Source organism: Ambystoma mexicanum, chromosome 6q (assembly GCF_040938575.1).
Source record: "Ambystoma mexicanum isolate Mex_15411 chromosome 6q, UKY_AmexF1_1, whole genome shotgun sequence".
Taxonomy (NCBI): Eukaryota; Metazoa; Chordata; class Amphibia; order Caudata; family Ambystomatidae; genus Ambystoma; species Ambystoma mexicanum.
In genome coordinates this window covers 155,794,150-155,814,839 of record NC_090937.1, presented here as the reverse complement: position 1 = coordinate 155,814,839, position 20,690 = coordinate 155,794,150, and the positions used below count along the sequence as shown (strand labels likewise).

The window sequence follows — 20,690 nt, the reverse complement described above, 5'->3', positions numbered from 1 at the left end:
AGTTGGATTGGAGTTGGAAGGAGGAGGGTTGAGGAAGGAGGGTCGAATAGTAGTGAGAGATAGAGAGTAGTATCAGGGTGTGAGAGAAAGAAGAGAGTGGGTCTTAAGTGTGTGAAAGGCACATTCCTACTACCCTGTAGAAACAACATCAAAGCTAGAGCAGGTCTAGTCTAGGAAATACTGGAGGGTGATTAGACAGATAAGGAGATTTACAGAAAGTCAGAACTTGCAGTTCCCTCAGACTTGCCCAGCTTCTCAGGTTGTCTTGTAAGCATGCACGCCTCAGGCAAGCAGTCAGCATGCAAGGGCTTCCTGAGGCAGCATGGTTCTTCAGTGCCTCTTCTCCCTCGAGACGCTAGCTCAGTACTCAGGTTCACAGTCAACACTGTACTCTTCAGCTGCTTCCTTAGGTTCAAATCAACTTACACTGCAATATTCCTCTTTTTGTAGCCAGCTTCTTTGCACTCAATTGGTAGAGAAAATCCCAAAATACACCAGTTATTTGTTCTCAAGTGGGCGTTCTCAACAGTCACATGGCGGGAGGCACTAAAGGCTATAAGAGTGGATGCCCATTTTGAATTTCCATATTGAATTTATTAGGAATAGCAGACATTTGAAATTGCAAGTAAAAAAAGGAGGAAGGGCAGTTTAATTTATTTTGCTCCCATCCAAAATCACTATTGGATACAGTGCACAGCTGATTAGTAGACATATACTGCCCAGTGTACAAATGTAAAATGCTACATCTGTGTAGGTGGAGACTGCCAATGGTAAAACAAACACAAATTAAAATTCTCGTGCCATATGGATTACTCAGATCAAACATTTTGCTTTATTAAAAAAAAGTAAATAAAGTTAAGAAGGTTTACCATCTATAGTTGAAGGCAAAAGTGTTGCCACGATTTCACCTTGCCCTTTTTGGTTTTTGTACAAGAAACACTGGAAGCAATACAGAACAGCACAACGTAAAACAAATGGTTGTCTTTCATTCACCATGGACATCAGAAGTACAACGATTGCTGGCCTGTATTTGAAAAGAAAAAAGCTTGGCATAAATTGATTGAAAGCACAGAGTGAATGTTACCCTGCTTTGTGTTGCAGAATAGGCATGCACGTCAGAGAAATATCAATGCTATCTAAAATGTACCTAATGTCATGAGCAAAAGCAGGCCACCAGAGAGACGCCGGACAACCAAGTGCTTAAAAGAGGAACCTCCAAAATACATTTTGCATGAACTTCAAAATCGAGATGAACTTTCCAAAGCAGGTTATTATAAATGCGCTGTACAACTTAATTTCTTTGTCCACTACAAATGTACCTGATTGAGTATAAACACTTGGGTAGAGAAATGCGTTTTTACAGAGGGAAAATTAGGCCCTCACAAGGAGCAGGCATGCTGTACACAGCAGAACAACTATGACAGAGGAGTAGGGCCTTGCAACATAGGGTTCATGTTATGCAACACCAGTATGCCAATATTTTGGTGGGCAGGCAGCAGGCATCTGTTAACAAGTTGTGATTGAAGTACGATAACAAATAAAATACTAACAGTCAGAATAGCTGTTATTATTTTTGAAATATCTTTTTATTATTCCAAACACAGGTGTGATATAATGCAAAGACAGAAGAGAACTGTAAAGGTCAACCATACATCCTATACCAGTTCCAATGACCCTTGGGACAAGGGTGTCCATCAGTCACTACCTACCCACAACAAAGTCCCTCTTCTTCCATATTCCCCTCAGATTCCCCCCCTCAAACCTCTCGTGTTTAATTCACAGACATTGGAGACAGAAGATATTCTGTTGGTGTTATGCACACATTAAATGTGAATGGCATTTTGTTTAGGATTTTTGACAAGGAGGGGTTTTAGGATTTCACAACTAGAGGGATTTGAATAATGAAAATATGCCACCAGCAACTCTGGAATTATAGAGTCTTCCTCACAGAGAAGGGGAGAATACTGTGTCTCTCTTAATTGAATAACCACATCTCCCCAACAGAAATCTCCTCCCATGTGAACCTCCTTCATACTACCACCCCCAGGGTCAGGATCAGGATCAGGCAGCAGCTGCCTTTCCCTGGCCACATGGGAGGAACATTTAAGCTGGGGATCAGTGATGACACCATAGGATTCATCAAAACACCTTCACTGTGTATACTGGGGAAACTGCTAGGAGGGAAGAAGGATAGCTATAGGACAAAAATAACAAGGTTCCTCTTGATACTGGTGAAACGCCAGATGGTTTTTCGTGGAAACATCCTAAGGGTCTGCTTATTGGGCAATGGGTCACAGTTATTAAGAGGTCAGGCTTTGGCAGAAATTGAGATTCTGCGTATCACTAGAGTGATTGAACAGGAGGAGGGGATTGTTTCTGCTGGGGCAATTGTGTGTTTCGCAACTTCGCCTGATGAAATGCCTCTCTGATGGCATGCAGATACTGCAGTCTGTGGTTAGAATGGGGGAGATGGGCCAGGAAGTAGGGAGGGCATGGGGATGATGTGTAGTCTCAATGAACTGCTGGGCACACAAGAACTACGGCGTTCCTGCCTGGTGTGCCCGTGCTGGACATCTGCAGGGCGCTACGTGGAGGTTGCGCACCCCTTCATGAGATTCTACTGCGTCGACAAGGATTCCAGGGAGGAGTCCAGAGTCGGCTAAGCAGTGCTGCGCAACCTGTTCCCTTGAAGGTGAGCCTGGTGAGGGGGTAAGAGATGCTTATGTTGAGCCTTTGCCACCTGCCGTGGTTGTGCATGTGTGTACTGTTATGCATTCCTTATTCAGGAGCATGTGAATCCATGCCAAACCCCATGCTGGAGAAGGAATAAGTTACTTACCTGTTACTCCGGCATGGGTCTGGCATGGATTCACACGCGAACCCTCCCGCCTGCCCCTCTGCGGCTCTTCTCTTGGTCCTACTGCCACTTTACGTGCTACCAAATCTGAAGATGGCGGTCAGAGAGGCTTAGGTAGAGGGCAGTCATTGGCTGGGTGCAGTATGACCCAGAGCTCAGTGATTGGTTGTTAGGAGAAAGTTCAGAAATGAAAAACTGATTTTTTCTTTACCGAGGATTCCCGCCTGACGGCGGGAAATATTCATGAGCATGTGAATCCATGCCAGACCCATGCTGGAGAACAACAGTTACAGGTAAGTAACTTGTTCCATGACAGCCTTTCTATCTTTATCCTAAAGAGTTTCCCTGCCTTGAAATCTAAAATGTAAGATCAGTCTAAGTCTTGTCAAAATTATATAAACAGTCCTCGAGTTCAAACGCAGGAACTTGTGGTGCCCTTTGTGAATGGGGATGTGGAAGTATGCATCCTCTAAGTCCAGCGACGACATGAAGTCCCCCTCTTCCAGCTGTCTAAGCACGTGCTGAAGAGTAACCATGCAGAAATTTTGGACTTGATTTATTTGTTCAGTCGAAGGTCGAGAATGGGCCTCCAGCCCCGTCTTCTTTCTGACGAGGAAGTACCTGGAGTACACTCCGGCGCCCCGGAGCCTCTTCGGGACGAGCTCTATGACGCCTTTCTTTAGCATGGCCTCCACTTCCAGCAACAGCTAGGGGACGTGGTTTTCCTGCCAGGCCATGGGTGGTATTCTGGGACACTTCAGTTGAAATTCGAGGGTGTGAGCGTGGGCGAGTGCCTACAGCACCCAATGGTCGGTGGAGATGTCTTCCACACACTGCTGAAGTTCGCCAGCCAGCCTCCCACTGGGGTGCACCGGTGGGGACCGACGCCACAGCTGATTCAATCCTGCTTGGATGTTGAAGGGCCGTCTTGGGGACCCTGGCTACGTCCTCCTCCGACGGTCTTGGAGCAGCCCATGTTCTTCTCCTGGGCCGAAGAGCGGGAGGGTTGGCGGTAAGAGTTTGATCTCCCCCGCCGAAGCCCTTGGAGGATCCCTTAGGACTTGCTGCCCGAGGTCCGAAAGGACAGCTTCCGTTGCTTAAGAGTGCCCAAACCACATGCCGTCTCAGTGTCCGTCTTTATGGCTTGGAGAGACTCATCCACAGCCTTCCCGAAAAATTTGTCCCTGTCAAAGGGAATGTCCAGCACTTTCGACTGAACGTCCTGCTGAAAGTTGGTGGCCTTGAGCCAGCCACGATGATAAAGGCAAACGCTGTTGCCCATTTGACGAAATCCCTTGTTGGCGGGATGGTAGTCGCTGCCTAACAGATGACCCATCGTCCCATGGCATCTAAATTCTTGCCCTCGCTGTCCGGTGGGGTGGAAGCCGCTGAGGCCGAACCACCCGAGGACTTCTTCCTGGCCGCATCGGACAGCACAGAGTCCGGAGAAGGCTAGGGCCGTAAGCACTTGGGTGCAAAGTACGGTACCCTCTACTTCTCAAGGCGATCCCTCCTCGCCGAGGCCGTGGAAGGGTTCTTCAAGAGAGACAAACCCTCGTTCCAAACGTCATCCAGAAGTGTGACAGAGGATGGTCTTCCTCTTCACCTCTCTGCGCTGACATAGGAATCCCTCCTTCTCCTCCGAGGCGAGCTGAAAACTAACCCCGCTGTCGTTGTCCGTGCCTGTCAGAGCCGTGTACGTCTCATCCCTCAGGGGGGCACAGGGGGACGAAGGGTGTCAAGGTGGTGTAGGGTGTACTCTCTTCTTCTTGGGAGGGGGAGGTCGGCCGGCGTTGGCACTGCAGGCAGGGCCGCCAGCACGATAGGCATCCTTGTCTGGATCTCTGAGACCAGCGTATGCAGTGCCGAAAGGATGTGCACGGAGGGGTCTCTAGGAGATGCCTGAGGTGGGGGGGGCAGCTTAAGTGCAGGCGGAATAGGCCGCTGGGGCACCGGCTGGGACCCCAAACCATTGTTGCCATGCTGCTCTTCCTTCATGGCGTCATCGCCTTCATCAGTGCGCTCGTCATAGGGCCTGCTTCCTACGTTTCCCTCCTCCTGGATGGTTTTCAGACCGGTGAGCTCCTCCTCAGAGGAGATATCGTCCTGCGGGACCATCTTGGCGGCCTTCGCCAGAGACTCTGCCACGCCCTCGATGGATGACTGGGCCTTCGCCGGGTGCACCTGGGCCTTCGCGGTCAGGGCCGGAGCCTTGTCCTGCTTGGCCTTCTCCTTAGGGTGAGGTCCGTGGACTTCTCCGGTAGGCCGGACTTCGCCCTCTCCTTGAGTTTGCCCGGATGGTCTGACTTCCTCTTGGCCGAAGATCCTGAGCGTTGACTGGTGACAGAGGCTGGAGACATCGAACAAGCCCTGGCTGCCGCGGAGCCCGTTGCAATGGCGCTCCCGGTGACAGTGGACTTACGGTTCTTAGCCTTCTGTTGGACCTCAGTGGGAGAGGTGCCCTCAAAGTTCTTAGAAGCCCGCTCAGCCTTCTTGGAACTGGGAGAGACATGCTGCTGGGACCCACCCAGGGCAGGGGCCTTGGCCTGTAGCCACTCGTTCAGCCGCCTGTGTCAATCCTTCATCGTGCGTGAGGACATCTGGCAAAACGCACAATAATCCTCCTTGTGTGCCGGATACAGGCAGTAAAGACATTCGGAATGCTTGTCGTCCGAGAAGACATTTCGTGAGCCGCAGCTGGAGCAGATCTTGAACAGGTGAGTCGAATCCTCCTTCTCCTCCGACATGGTCCATGCGGCGTAGGCCTGAGAATCTTCTGGAAGCCTCCACAAAGAAACTCGACGAAATTCGCCCTTGAGGGGCGCGGAGAAATCCGACAATGGGTCCCCATTAATCGGATGGGTTGATCGATGGAGCACAAGGCCCGATTCACTGAAAAATAGACTAATACTCTTCCAAAAAACAATAAACGGAGTAAAAGCTCGAGAGCTAAACACAGACTCCCAACACTTGAACGTGCAGTAAAAATTTGAAGATGGCTGCCAGAGGAGGGGCTTAGGTAGAGGGCAGTCATTGGCTCAGGGCAGTATGACCAGCCAATCAGAAATGAAACAGATTTTTTCTTTACTGAGGATCCCCAGGCTGACGACTGGTAATATTCATGAGCATGTGAATCCATGCCAGACCCCATGCTGGAGAATCAACCTTTTTGAGTTCATAAAATATCTGATGTTTAAAAAAGTACAACTTTGTATCTGCCTCTCATTTCTGGGCCTTCACAGCATGCACGCGTATGCACCACCTAATAAATCATTAATCCCAACCATCACTTCCCTCCAAAATGTCTGGATCGTGGGACACCCCCATACCATGTGCCAGATGCCGTCCCATCCCTGAGAACACCCGGGGCAATTGGTTAGTAGGTTGGGGTTGACCATATGCATTTTTGCTGGAGTCATGTGCATCTTATAAAAGAAAATATACTGAATTACTTTAAATCTGGCATTGCAAGATACTTTCAATACCTGCTCCCACTAAGTGCTTCCACTTCTTGAGCCATTCTTGATGCGACATAGAATAACCTGCGACATAGAATAACCTAAATCCTGCTCCCATTTGGCCTGGGACACAGGAGCCTCAGTTTGCTGTGCATTTACTAACAGTTTGTAGATTGCCAAAATTCATCACTACCTGACCCAGATGGAAAGGAGCATCTGGTATCACAGGGGTAGATTCTGGTTCCGACGGAAGATCCAACCATAATCGGACATTCTCCGAACCGCTATAGCGTAATTCAAAAACTGCCCTCTGGGCTTCTGATTTCGCTCGTCCCAATCTGAAAACGGGAGTAAAACACCTATGAAGAAATCCCCCATATACCTACAACCCGACCTATATAATACAGAGAGACGCATATCCCTAAATATACATAGAAGAACCACATAAAAGCTCTGTGGTAGTTCTGAACAGTACACTTCCCACAGCTGAAGTTTGATGCCAATATCCTCCACGCCTGCACCACCACCTGGCCCCACCAAAGTCTTCCCTGCCTTTCCCACTGTGTTCCACAGCAACTCAATACCATGACGGTGTGTCTGGAGATATCCAAACAACCTAATCCATCTGCCCTCCCCAGAGTCATCCCATCTCAGCATGTACTGTACTTATTCAGCCAAAAAGTACAGCTCATAATTCAGCTATGTCAGACCCTCGGCTTCATACGATTTCCTTAGGGTCTTTAGTGCCACCTTCTGTCTGCCGGAACCACAGAGAAGCTCCACAATCCTGACATCTAACATCTTAAAAAAGACCTGCTTAATCGTATAAAGGATATTAAGCAAAAAATACAACAGCCTTTGGAGAGCTACCATTTTGACAACGCCACCCTACCCATCAGTGAAAGAGGTAACGTTTTCCAGAAGGTGGTGGCATTCTCTATCCCAGTGAGAGCTCTCACTGTTATGAACAAACTCTCCCCTCCCCGAGTACTTAAATTACTCAAACTCCCACCGTATTCCAGAGTCCGGGTAATAATCACATAACCTATTAGTCATACATGCCAGTGGGAAAACAATAGACTTCTCCCTATTGACCAGGAAGCCTGTTGAAATTCTCCAGAACCTCCAATATAATTACACACACACATGCACAATTGCACAACTAAGCCAGGGTCAGCCATTTAACATCAAATGTATCCAGCCAGGTATTCCAGGCCCAAGGCAAAAAGGACCAAAGATATTGGATACCCATGTCTAATGTCCCAGATGGACGCTGGAAAGGAGGAGATCCAATCTCCAGTCCTAACTCTTGCCATGGGACTACTGTACAACAGAGTATCCATCTCAGGATGTTTGAGACTAAGCCATTATTTTCCAGGATCTTGAATAACCAATCCCACTTAAATGAATCAAAGACTTGACAGCCTCCAAGGACATAGGTGCTAACTCCTCAGTGGAATTATTGGTCATGTCCATAATATAACGCAACCTCCTAAGGTTCAGGGGTTATTTCTACCCCCCCACTAACCCACACTGGTCCACATGAAGTAGTTATATAACTGCCCCAGAAAATCCAATGGTGATGACCTTCCCAAGAAATTTCTCATTGATATTAGTTAATGAGAAAGGATGACCCGATTCACAAATTGTTGGATCTTTCTGAGATTTCAAGAGTACAATCACCATCTCTTCGCACATGGACTCCGGTAGGAGCCTCGTTGTGAAGGTGACAACATACACCAATTTCAGTTTGGGAACCAATATGTCTGCATAATTCGACTGGGTAGCCATCGGTCCCTGGCAACCGGCCCTTCTATAGCTAATTAAACACCACCCGGATTTCCGTACTGTGACGAATCAACTTCCGGGGCACCAGTGGTCCAGGGATGAACATCGGTTTCTAAACTATCAATCATCCCCATGCCTCCAGTACACCAGAAGGGATCCGAACAGATTGGAAACACAAGCAAATTATACATTTCCTTGTCCAATTTTGGTAATGTGAACAAAACGACAGGCTTATCTCCAAAAGGTTGTGGATCGTTAGTTGCAATACAGCAAAAAATACAATTATTACCCAATGCTGAAAGGGACGGTCCAGATAAGGTTGAATACAAATATCTACTATATTATTATCACAACAAACAGTTCTAACACACTATAAAATACAACCCACCCTGTAAAGAAATACAGAGGACAGGGTTTCAAAGAAGGAAAAGGGATGCACTCTGTATACTGACAGGTAGTCAGTAAAGTAATGCATCTCAATAGTTCAAGGATACTTAGTTTCAATGCAAAAGGAAAGCAATAAGTCATAAAATGTCACGAGGGGCCTTCGAGGAAAGGACCAGGACGACAGAACCACAATGTACCTTGTGCTTGTATAAGTTGTTGGTGCGCAACAGGGTTGAGTCGGTTTCAGGGTTCTTTGCAGCTCCTGCAACAGTTAAAGACAGGAGACAGCTGCAGGTATTAGGCAGAAGGCAGTTCAGCGAGAGAGGCTGGACGGACGGCTGCAGGCTGGCCTACACATCGGCTCGGACTCCGGAATCGTCTCAGTGCTGGTTGGCGGGTCTGAAGCACTGGTCGAGGTGTCTCGGACAACATTAGCGACTACGGCGTGACAACAGTCACCGGTGAAGTCGGTTGCAGCTTGACTGGCTCGAAAATTTCCTTTAAGGCAGACGCTGGTTGATGCTCGTCGATGCACTGCTCCTAGCTTCTTCACTGGGCTTGTGTCAGCCTTTAAGGCGGACGGCCCAAAGCGGAGGCGAGTGTTTCAGGCAGCGGCCTTGTCTTTGGTTTGGTTCAGAGACTGTCTGGCACTTCCCACCTAGGAAGCTTGCTGCAGAGCCAAGCAGAGCACACTTTGTGCTGGCTGGATACTGGTTCTGGAGCTCTGTGAGGGTCCTCTGGATTCAGTATCTCCCTCTATTCCCTGGGAGATGTTTTGGGAGGGATCTTGCTTCCCTCTTGAAAATCCTGGCCTTCCTTCACTGGCGGAAGCTGTAAAGCAGACTGTTCCTTCTGTGAGGGTCCAAATGAGTTGTTCGTGTTACTCCTTGCAAAGTCTTCAGATGATGTCCCAAAAGAGGGTCTCAACCCTCTTTTAAAGCCAAATGGGCCACAATGATTGGTGTAGGCTAAGCCTACCTTAATGAACCATTCCTGGGTCCCCACCAACGATCTCCTGTATACATGAGTTCATAACCAGAGTGCTATGCAAACGAAAAGGTAAAGGGGTGAAAACATGCAATACTAAGTCCCACCCATCTTCTTATCTGTTGTGGATCAAAGGGTCTCCTGGTTAATTGAGCTCTCTGTAGTTCCTGATTAAAGCGGCAGGTGTCCCTTGAAGATGTGGCGAGACCAGACTTTTGGTTGCAGTCAAATCACATACACGTACCTTCTGAATGGGGTCCCCCTGCAGGGACGACTACTGTAAATACATAATCCGAGACATGACAAGTCACTGCCATTGAGAGGCAGGAGCTGGCTTCAGGTTGACAGTGCATATCAAAGGTTGTTGGGGTTTTCCTGTCCTTTGTTAGTCCTGCAACCAGGCCTCCTGTGTGCCTGCTTGAATTAACTCTGATTAGTATGCGAAGCTGCCAACAGCAGCTAACAAAGGGTAAGGCGGATCCATGAAGCCTTTGCTAGTTAATTAGGCTGGCCATGTCAGGAGGAAGGTTTTGCCTTCCCCATTCTGAGATGCCTTGATGTACTATTGGCTGTCATATTCAAACTAAATATGACCAGGGAGACGGTGCCTGTAGGCTGTGTCTACCCAGAGTACACAGGTCTATGTGTATAGCATGCAGGGAGCATAGGAAAATGTGTGCGGATTACCCCCACACTTTTCCGGAGGTTGTTCTACCATCATTCAATTTCATTTAAAATTTCAAAATCGCCCAGGCGAGCGCACACCCACGGTGCAGATGGTCGAATTACTCAGATGTACTACAGGAATAGTACAAATGAACAGATCAAGAAGGATGAGTTTTGGGCTGGGGTAAACCTAGGTGGGGAAAAAGGATAAGGGAGGAGCCAGTACAGCACAATTAGCACTGGGATGATGCAGTCCAGTATTTATTGGTGCCAGAGACAGTTGTGTCTTGCACTGCTTCTTACTGGAGCAAACCGGCTCTTGGAAAAGTCCAGTTACTACAGACTAGTTTGCACATGACACAGGGTTGTACTACTGTTCGTAGGGACTTTGAGATAGAAGCTCATGAGTAGATGCTGGAGTTGTGATATTTTTACTATGTTTTGATTTATGCACTGAGATTTAATGTGCAGTCAACTGGATACTGATGTAGGAGAGGGACTCCTTTGAGACGGATGAAGTCTGAATTAGGAACCTTGGATAGGAGCGAAAGATAGATGGAAAACTCTTCTTTTGCAACGTTGCGTTGCGACATCCATTTTAATGGATATGGCAGATTGTGATTTCTTACTCATGGTATCTTACATCTATCGCCCCCCCCCACCCCCGGTGCAATTTCATACAAAAGCAGGATCCCTTGAAGCTAGGAGGCTGAAATTCAGTAGGAAGGCGACTTATACCACGAGCTGGCAACAAACAAACTTCTGGCAATGAACGTAGAACAGCGACTGTTCTACCGAGGTAGCCCACTAGTGAGCTGGTAAGTCCACTCGGGAGTCCAGGCACACATTTCTGAAGGCTCAGGACGGCTGGATCTTCAGGAATGTTTTGAGACTGGTTGGTCCCACCAGTCGAAGGGTTGAAGCACTTCTCGGGGCCTTCGCACATAAGGTCGTCCAGCCGGGCTTCACCGTGCCAAACAGACAAGGATGCTGGACCTCTTCGGGAGTCATCCACAGATCTTCAGTCGGCTGCTTGTCTACACAGGATACTTGGCTCCAAAGTTGATCTCAAGAAAAGGCTGCAGGAGTCCTCTTCCTATGCTACATCCTGGCTGGAAGCAAGTCCAAGCCTACCAAAGATAAGGAACGGCACCATTCAAACAGCCAGCAGTGGTCCAAAAAGGGACCACTGTGGGTTTCACTCATGCCACACACCCAGACTTTCAGGCACCATGGATGTGGAGTGGGACCAGACAGTCCCACCCCTTTCTGGACCAAGCACACACAAAGGCATGGCTCGCCCACGAAAGCAGCAGCTTTCCTGGCTAAGTGCAAGACCTGATAAGGTTTTCCTGACTGAAGAAAGCAGGAAGAAGGCCAAAGAACAATATTGCAAAAGAACAAGGAAAATTCTTGTGGCAGTAGCAACATTTAGTAGCCATACACAGTAAATGTGAATGTGCACTCTAGAAATAACGTTAAAAAGGTAATTGCTGCCACCAGCTTTTCTTTAGACACATATAAAAGTTACCAAAAATAAAAAGTGTAAAAGACTAGGGTGATACAAAGTTATCTCCACTGAACTGCATTGCAAGATGCAGTGTGCACCGTTAAAAAGTTACCAAAAAGGTAGAAAGGTAAAAAGACGAAACAGTTTCCCAGTCCTAAAAGTCTGAAGGACTGATCAGTTTCCTCCAAACAAAATTAACAAAAGCCCAGAGGAGTGAAGCTGAAAAGTTCTTCCCTAAAAAAAGTCAAGACGGGTTCAAAAGCAAAATGTTTGTGGGTTGAGGCGGGTCGGAAGAAAGAGTTGGACAATCGGAAGACATGATGACATTTCTTTTAATGACAATTATAAGTAGAAGCCCTAACTTTCCCCATCACTAACGGGAGTACTCTACCTATCTAAAGAAACTAAAGGTGCTTGTATGTTCTCATGAAGTATAAAAGAAAATGGGTCCTCTGTCCAAACTACCCTATCTGGCCCTGTCACTTATGTTAACTAACTTACATAGACCAAGGGAATGATGTCTTCACCTAGTCTCTCTCCCAGTTCATTCAACAACTCCATAAATTATATGCACTCTTGGTAGAACAGACAGTCTCTGCGATCAACTCTTGTAGTTTCTCAAGAACACTTTTCTTCCTCATGCTTTTTTCTGATCTCCTTTTCAGAATATCCTCCAAGATAACCTTTCTTAACACTTATTTGTAGTGTCCTCCCTGGCCTTCCCTCTGGGTGTACTTGGTCAGGGTTTAGTTCTGCCCCCTTTTAAGCTTCTTTTCTCATCAGTAATGATCATTCTTCCAATGTCTCTGATCGGGCTGGTTATATCCAGCCGTACTGATTCTGCACCTCTCTTCTAGGCTTTTCACCTCTGGGTTGAATCTCTTCGCTTATTGGTTATACAATATTTATGTGGACTCTGCCCTTCTCTTCTAGGTTTTTCAGTTCTTACTTGGCTTTGTTGCAGGTTTGAAAGCTCATCCTTTGTACTGGGACAAAGTGACAGTTTCCTCTAATAACTCTTCATTCTTTCAGTCACTCATTATTTGTCTCCAACTCTCATCACATACCTTTAACCCTGCCTTCTCATTCTTGTGACTGGGACAAGTTCTCTGAGTGATAGCTATATCAGACGAGCCTCCCAGTTGCCCAGGTACCTCTTGGTACAGGCCGGGGGTTGTGGCCAGCTCTCGCTCGGGACTGTTCTCTCCCTCTCTCGGCTTCTCGCCTTCATGTTCTCGGGTCCATGGACTCATGCTGCTGGTTGGAAGTGTGCCTCGCTTCCTTCACGGGAAGTATCAGCATTATTCTTGGGACATCCTGCCACGACGTCCAGTTTATGGCGACGCCACCACCAGGTTGCTTTCTTACCCCTAGGTCAACCAGAGAATCTTCTTGCATCTACACACGCTGGTTCTCCGGCATCTGTTCCTCGCATTCTCTCCCTCTCCACAAGGCACGGGCTCCGCGACTAGCTTGCGCTCTACCTCCTGCCAGCGTTATGATATCAGGGGGCTTCCCCTGCACACCAGGTTTCTCTCTCCTCTTTCGCCACGGCACAGTTAAATATGAATCCCCAGGAGGCACTGTTGCGCTGAAGGAGCATGGCCACCTAAATCAGAGCTCCGTGCTGGGTGGACGTACCAACTTCATTATTCGCCGTGGTACCCCTGTTACTCGCTAGAGAAGACTGGTGGCTACCTCTACCTAACCTTCTCTGATTCCCACATAAGTGCTGGGCCAAAATTTCAACCCGCTGTGCAGACTTTTGGCATCCTTGGCGGACCGAGAGGCGGCGGTGCCAGGATCTGCTTGCGGCGTTCGGGGAGGCCTGCCTCCTGCATCGGTATTAGCCGCGGCTGCTGGGCCTCCTCTGGAGGAGAGGTGAGAGACTGTGGCCATCGGCCTGCGTGGCGTTGCGGGAGAGAGTTGTCCGGCGCTTGTCCTGAGGTCTCACTGGCCCCCGCATTCCGCCCCTACAGCTGCTGTCTCCCCCTCTCCGAGACCACCGCCTGCAGGACGGCACTGCAGGCTTTGAGCGGACTGGACCAGAGCATCTGGGGCGGCCCGTCTGTGACCCCCACCCTGTCTGTGGCAAGGTCGGGGTCCTCTCCGGGGGCGTATGCTCATCACACAGAAGACCCCGAACTGGTGTGAGGGGGACCTGACAGACCGGTACGCGGGAGGCGGCAGCTGCAGGCACACACGGTGAGTCCGGTGCCGAGCGGTGCCACCTTGCACTGCTGCTGCCCATCCCGCCGTGTTGTAGACTGCAGGGTCAGGGGGAAGTGGGGGGTGTCTGGGGCCCCCACACCAGTTACCATATCTCGGCACCCACGATTCTGGACTCCCCCTCGCCCCTGCTGTGGATGTGAACACACTAAGTGCAGCCTCCGGCTATCCCCTACATCAGCAGGGTTCTCACTCTCCTTAGTGTTTCAGAGATCCGCTTCCCCTGCTCTCTGCACCAATATGCCATTTCAGAACGCCCCCAACTCATCACGCTTACCCGCTGCCCAGAGGGAGCCGGTCCCCCACTCTCCCCATGGTACTTGAGAGGACACAATACATTCTTCAGTTCCCCTTACACCGGAGGTGGCACTAATCGTATTGTTACGGAGGAGCCTGCCTGTACCTGCTGATGTGCCTAGTCCTGCTCTCATCTACAGAGCATTTCACCTGTTAAACTAGGTTCTTCACAGCTGAGCTACAGTCTATGACACTTCCCGGACCACTTCTTACTTGGTCTATATCCTGCTGCCCATTCATATGCACTTCGATTCCAAACCGGATGGGCCATCTGGAAGGGGACATCACCTGCAAACCCTAGACCCTGGTCCCCCCCGGGCCTTCTGGCTTCGGGGTCTGTCTTATCAACACGTGACATCTGCAAACAGGCACCTACACACCGGCACAACTCTTCTTGGATACTGAACAATCTGCCAGCACTCTGTCTGCTAGTGGTAGTGCACCTCACTTGATGACCTCATCTCTGCCGCTTCTGCTTTACTCCGGCGCATATCCACATAGACTTAGTGTCGCTGAGCCTACTCCTCGTTCAGGGGTCACCTGGTCCCAGACACTCACCCGTACTCTACCCCCAGGTTCTTCGGACCCCCACTTTCCTGACAGGAATCTGTCCTGATTTACACGACTGGTTCAGCTCGGAGCTCGATCATTGGGACCAATCCTAGGCTTAACCATACGCCTTGGTTTCCCGGGATCATTACATGGTGCCTTAGGTCCGCCAGTTTGCAAATAATCCTGCTGCCTGTCTGGGACGCAGGCCCTGCGGAACTACCCTAGCCTCCCCTGGGAAATACATTCGCTGATCGTGCAACCTGCTGGGACAATGCCCAAGGGGGCCGGCAAAAAACAAAGCTCCATCAAAATGTTTGCTAAAGCCCCAACTAAGCCGGCCAAACCTGGTCTGGAATCTGAGCCTACCACACCTACTCCTGCTGATCCTGCCGAATCCCAGAAGATGTTTGAATTCATGAGAGAGGGGTTTACTGCCCTCCATACCAAGCTAGACGACATAAATGGGACCATCTCTTCAATCAAGGCCCATATGGAAAAAATGGATGGCCGGGTTACGGAGGTCGAGTCCAGGGTGGGTACAGCAGAGGATGATATTGCAACTCTTCTCTCAGAGGTTGCCACATTGGCAAGACAGGTGTCGGAGGTCGCCAAGAAAAATGAGGATCTCGAATCTCGATCCAGGCGCAATAACCTTTGCATCATTGGAATTCCTGAGGACAGGATCGAGGGCCCCATGCATGGAGTACATTGAACATACTTTGCATCAACTGCTTGACTCCCCTAAACTGTCCCCGCAGTTTGCTATAGAGCGGGCCCACCGTGCCCTCAAGGCAAAACCCAGGCCTGGTGCACCCCTACACCCAATCATTGCAAGGGTTCTTAACTACCGGGATTGCAATGCACTACTCAGGGCAGCAAGAGCCAAGGGTGAACTCCTATTGGGATCTGCCAGGATCCATCTATAGCTGGACTTCTCGAACCCAGTTCAGCAGGAACGCAAAACCTTTATGGCAGCCAAGAGAAGACTACGTGAACTGGGGGTCAAATATGCTATTCTATATCCAGCCAAGCTCCGGATCCAACATTAAAATCAGTTGTTCTTCTTTACTATCCCGGAAGAGGCTTCCAAGTTTATAGATTAACACTTCCCCGGATGAACGTGTCCACTCTTGTGAATATTTTTGAATGGCACACATCTTAAGGATGTATACATTCTGATTCGAGGGACCCCTGATTGTTCTCATTTATGTTGCAAAACTCTTGTTAATACTGTTTTGTTGAATGAGTGCTCTTGTTCGTTACCATTGGAACCTAAAGTTATACTTACTCCACCAGTCTTGGTTGTTACCTACTTTGTACCATAACTATCCTAATCAAGCCCCCAGTCGATGACGCCATTGTTTTTGGTTATGGTTGATGAGTATTGGGGTTTCATCCCTCTGGCTGGGAGAGGGTTGTGGGTGGGGGTGGGTGAGTTGGGGTGTTATATGAGAAAATGCTTGGCATGTATGATGGAGGAGAAGCATGGGGTTACACTATGGAGGACATTCCTCCTTGACAGACATACCTTTTACTACCTGGACTGGGTCCTCAGTATGAAACTTCGCTGCTCCGCAATACCCATGTTTCCTATGTACTTCAATGGCTGATAATAACCTGACCTGTAGGAGTTGGAATGCGAGGGGCCTCGAGAACTACAAGAAGATAAGGAATGTACAACTGTAAGTAGAACAACATAGTGTTAAAATTCGCTTCCTACAGGAAACACATGCTCGACCTGAAGGTTGCTTAAAAATTTCCGAAGATATGGGGCCCACAAAGATTCTATACTGATTATTCTACCCAGAACAGAGATGTCATGATTTTGCTCCATAAAAGTGTTAAGTTCCACCTCATTGTCTTTCATATAGACCCTTCGGGGCGTTAAGTCTTACTTTATGGTAGACTGTACGACAAAGAGATTGTACTTCTTAATGTATACGGACCCAACATCGATGATCCGGAGTTCTATTCCCATCTCACTGCACTACTTGCGTGATTCCCCCTGGTCCCCATCCTCTGGGGCAGGGACTTCAACACGATCCTGGAAGTGGATTGGGACAGATCAGGCCCCACCAACTCTCCAGGGCTGCCAAAGATATCCTGGAGTCCCTGTCACGATTGGAGGTCTCAGATGCATGGAGACTGGTGAACCCCGATTCCCGAACGTATTCTTTCTACTCCTCTATGCATGACTCATTCCAGGATAGACAGATGGCTTATATCTGACATACTAATTAAGAATATTACACATATGTTGATCCTCCCTAGAACACACTCCGATCATTCCCCAGTGACTACTTCTCTTGCCTCGGGAACAGACTACAATGCAACCCGCTCGTGGAGGCTAAAACCACAATTATCAGATGTGGCCTTCAGACCTGACCTGGAGTCTGCCATTGACGATTATTTTGCACTAAACACCGGGTCGGTCCACACACAGACTGCCCTCTGGGAATCGTTTAAGGCCTACATCCAGGGAATAGCTATCTCCAAAGAGTCAGTGATCCTTAAGGTTATCCGTAGGGATATATTGAAAAGTGAAGCACCACTCTCCTCCCTTGAGGCCCAATACGCCCAACATCAGTTTCCAAATATCCTTTCCAGCATCGATACCGAATTGGACACATTTCGTGCCCATGACGAAAGGGAGAGGAAGTTTATCGATAACCCCGGATTTGTGAGACGACATGGGGAGGGCGAGCGACCCGGTCGCGTGTTAGCCAGACCTCTCCGCCAGGAAACGGGACTGCCACACATCCTGGCCATAGAAAGGCTTGATGGCTCTTTGGCCCTTCTCCCGCAAGACATTAACGCAGAGTTTCAATCGTTTTACGCTACCTTATATACAAACACTGACACTGTTCCCAGAGGTCGACAGGTATCTGGACATCCACCCCCGTCTGTTCTTTCCAATGATACTAGCAGTCTAGACATGCCTATTACATCCGATGAAATATAGAAGGCAATTGACTCTCTCGCCTCCAGTAAAGCCCCCGGCTCCGACGGCTTTCCCGTTTAATTTTATAAGCAGTTTAAATCCTGTCTGGTCCCCCAACTCCCGGCATTATGGGATGAATCCTGGCTCGCAGCCCTGATATGGTACATGAGACCAACTACCTGAATTATCTGGCCATGCCTACTAAGGCATGTCTGTGATGGGCCAGACCTCCCATTGTCCCTTGCAGGCAAACTTTGTATATTGAAAATTTTTGTGCTTTCCCAACTCCTTAATCGCTTTTTCAACCTCCCCCTATGTCCGGGCAGGGTGTTTTTCCAATCTCTGAAACACACTCTTAATACATTTTTGTGGCACTCTGGTGCTGTTCGCCTCAAATTTACCACATTAGCCACTCCTAAGGAGAGCAGTGGCTTCGGTACTCCCAACTTTGAGAAATACTGGCTGGTCGCCGAAGCACAATTTGCATAGTACTGGTTCACCAATTCGAATTCCCCCTCGCATGTGAGACTCGAACGACGAGCGGCTGGGATCGTGATATTCGCCCCGTAGCTCTTTCTCCTCCTACCCTTAGCTGTAGCCCTCTTGACCCGATAGGCACCACGTTCTTTGCTCTTGCTAAAGTATGGACATTGTCCGGTGGCCCTCGCCCTTTCCACAGCCGTCTACCCCTCTGGAATTTCCTCCCTGGTGCTCCCTGCATTCCCCTGACTGGTGTACGCTACTGGGCAGAGGCGGGATTCGAGGCCATCCAGGATGTCTTTGATCAAGGCAACTCTATGGAATGGTCGGATTTACCAGAAGCCCTACGACGGAAATAACAGATCTGGCTCCAATACTCAGGCCTCTGCCGATTCCTCAAAAGACGATATTCAAATTTTCCTGTTATGCCTTCCGATGACCCCATCTTGTTTGAAATAATGAACGCTACAACCACCAGGGGGAAAATCTCCAGGTTATACACCTTATTACAGTCCAAAACCTCCCCCACATTTGATACGTGGAAACAATCTTGGGCTAGGGACCTGGAACTAGATGTAAGCGACCAATGCTGGAAACGGATGTGTGCCGGCACCCATGAAGTTTAATTTAACTCCCGTTATAAGCTAATCCAATTTAAAATCTTACACAGATATCACTACACCCAGTTCGGCTTCATCGGATGTTACCAGATCACTCTCCCAGGTGTAGATCTGAAGATGCAACCTATATTCATATGATCTGGGCTTGCCCCTGCTTTAATCAATACTGGACTGAGGTCTGCTCCACACTCTCAGATATCCTAGACCATAAGATTACCCCATCCCCACTGAAATGCCTCTTCCATGACTTTCCCGGCCTTCACTGTGATTCCCAGAGGCCTTCTGGATTATGCATGTTACTTGCAGTACGCTGTATTCTGCTATGTTGGCTCCATCCCGAGTGCCCACACATGCACAGTGGCTATCCGCCGTAACCTGGGCCTCCGACACGGAAGAGGCGTGGGCGACTCAGCTGCCATCAATGTCCAAACCTAGAGATATATGGCCTGGTCCCGCTCTTATATCTCCTCTACCTCAACTTATACAGATTTTTTATTTTTTTATTAATTTTATGTCGATCAACCAACAAACCACAACCAAACTTGCAGTACATATTACAATATATCCAATTTTATACAACACAATCTTGTTGTCTGCTTTTCCCCTTCCCTCCCGCCTCCCTGAGCCTACATCTCTTCGTGATCTACTTCTGCAGTTTGCAAAGGGATTTCCTCTCTTGTCTCCTCCTCCAGATCCTGGTCACTTGACCAGTCTTGCGTGGGCCCAAATAGTGTGGCTATTAGGTGTCTTCAGCTTGTTAAGGTTTCTGCCGCTTCTCCCCCGCCCGCCGTGTTACTAACATCTTGCCACACTGCTGTTTCAGCTTCCGCCCATTTCTGGAGGTCTTTCCACCATATTTCAATCCTAGGTCTGTGACACCTCTTCCATCCCATGGTGATCCTACGCTTCGCCAGTATATACGCCAAGTCTTTTAGTTTGCTTACATTTTTAAGTTTACAAGGTCTTGGGAAAGCCCCAAGCAGACATGCCCACGTTATCCTAACAGTTATCTTAATCTTCTTTTCCTCCAATCTGTGTGCTATTTCTTCCCAAAATGTCCCAGAACATATGCGTCATCCTAGCATCTTCCTTGCCACATTTGGGGCATGTTTGCTTCCCTGCATTGTTAAATTTAGCTATCCTCTGAGGTGTCATATAGGCCCTGTGAGTTATATATAGCTGTATTTGCTGCAGCCTCGCGTTCCTTGACACTTTCTTATGGTATCCTTGGGCCCGCTCCCACATTCCATCACTCATTGGGGCACCCACCTCCTCCTCCCAATCTTGTCGTAGTTGTACCACTTCCCTACCCACTTTAGACATAATCAGCGCATATATCCTGGATATCTCATGCCCGCCTTCTGCTATATCATATCATTTCTATAGTGGTATCCGGTTGTCCTTCCAATACTGTTTCTGGCCATTTCTCTTTAATCCGCTGTACCACCCTGTGATATGTAATATATTGGCCTCTATGTAGCCCTGTTTCTTCCACCAGCATCCCGAATTCCTTTATCTCCCCCTTCTTGCCAAATATCACCTATTGTCGTTATCCCAACCGGTTCCCAGTGTTTCCTAATTATCTTCATTAATTGCACCGCTTTCCCCACCAGCAAAACCAATGGCACTTGCGGGGAACATGGGGTCGGATTTTCCATTCGCCGACAGGCCTTGCGCCATATGTTCCACCCCAATGTCATCATCTTTGGGCGCTCTTTCATGTCTGGTTTGGGCAGCCATAGGATTTCATTCAGGAAGTACAGGGCACAATCCTAAATGAACAACTTAGATTCTGAAATTGGGTCCATTTTGCCACATATTGCAGCTGGCTCCCAGGTAATACATTTCGAAGTTTGGCAAGTTTATGCCCCCCTTATTATACGCATTTTGTAGTTTCCAAAGGGCTACCCTGCTACTT

At 48.4% G+C, this 20,690-nt stretch overlaps 1 protein-coding gene across 2 annotated transcripts in view; it reads right to left on the bottom strand.

Moving 5' to 3' along the window:
• The window catches only part of USO1 (USO1 vesicle transport factor), a 1,608,467-nt gene that overhangs the window by 821,097 nt on the left and 766,680 nt on the right, over positions 1-20,690 (bottom strand). For both annotated transcript variants that reach the window (XM_069630579.1, XM_069630578.1), the window contains exon 12: positions 870-1,024. In XM_069630579.1, coding sequence (XP_069486680.1) covers positions 870-1,024 — 155 coding nt within the window. The remainder of the gene's footprint in view (positions 1-869; positions 1,025-20,690) is intronic.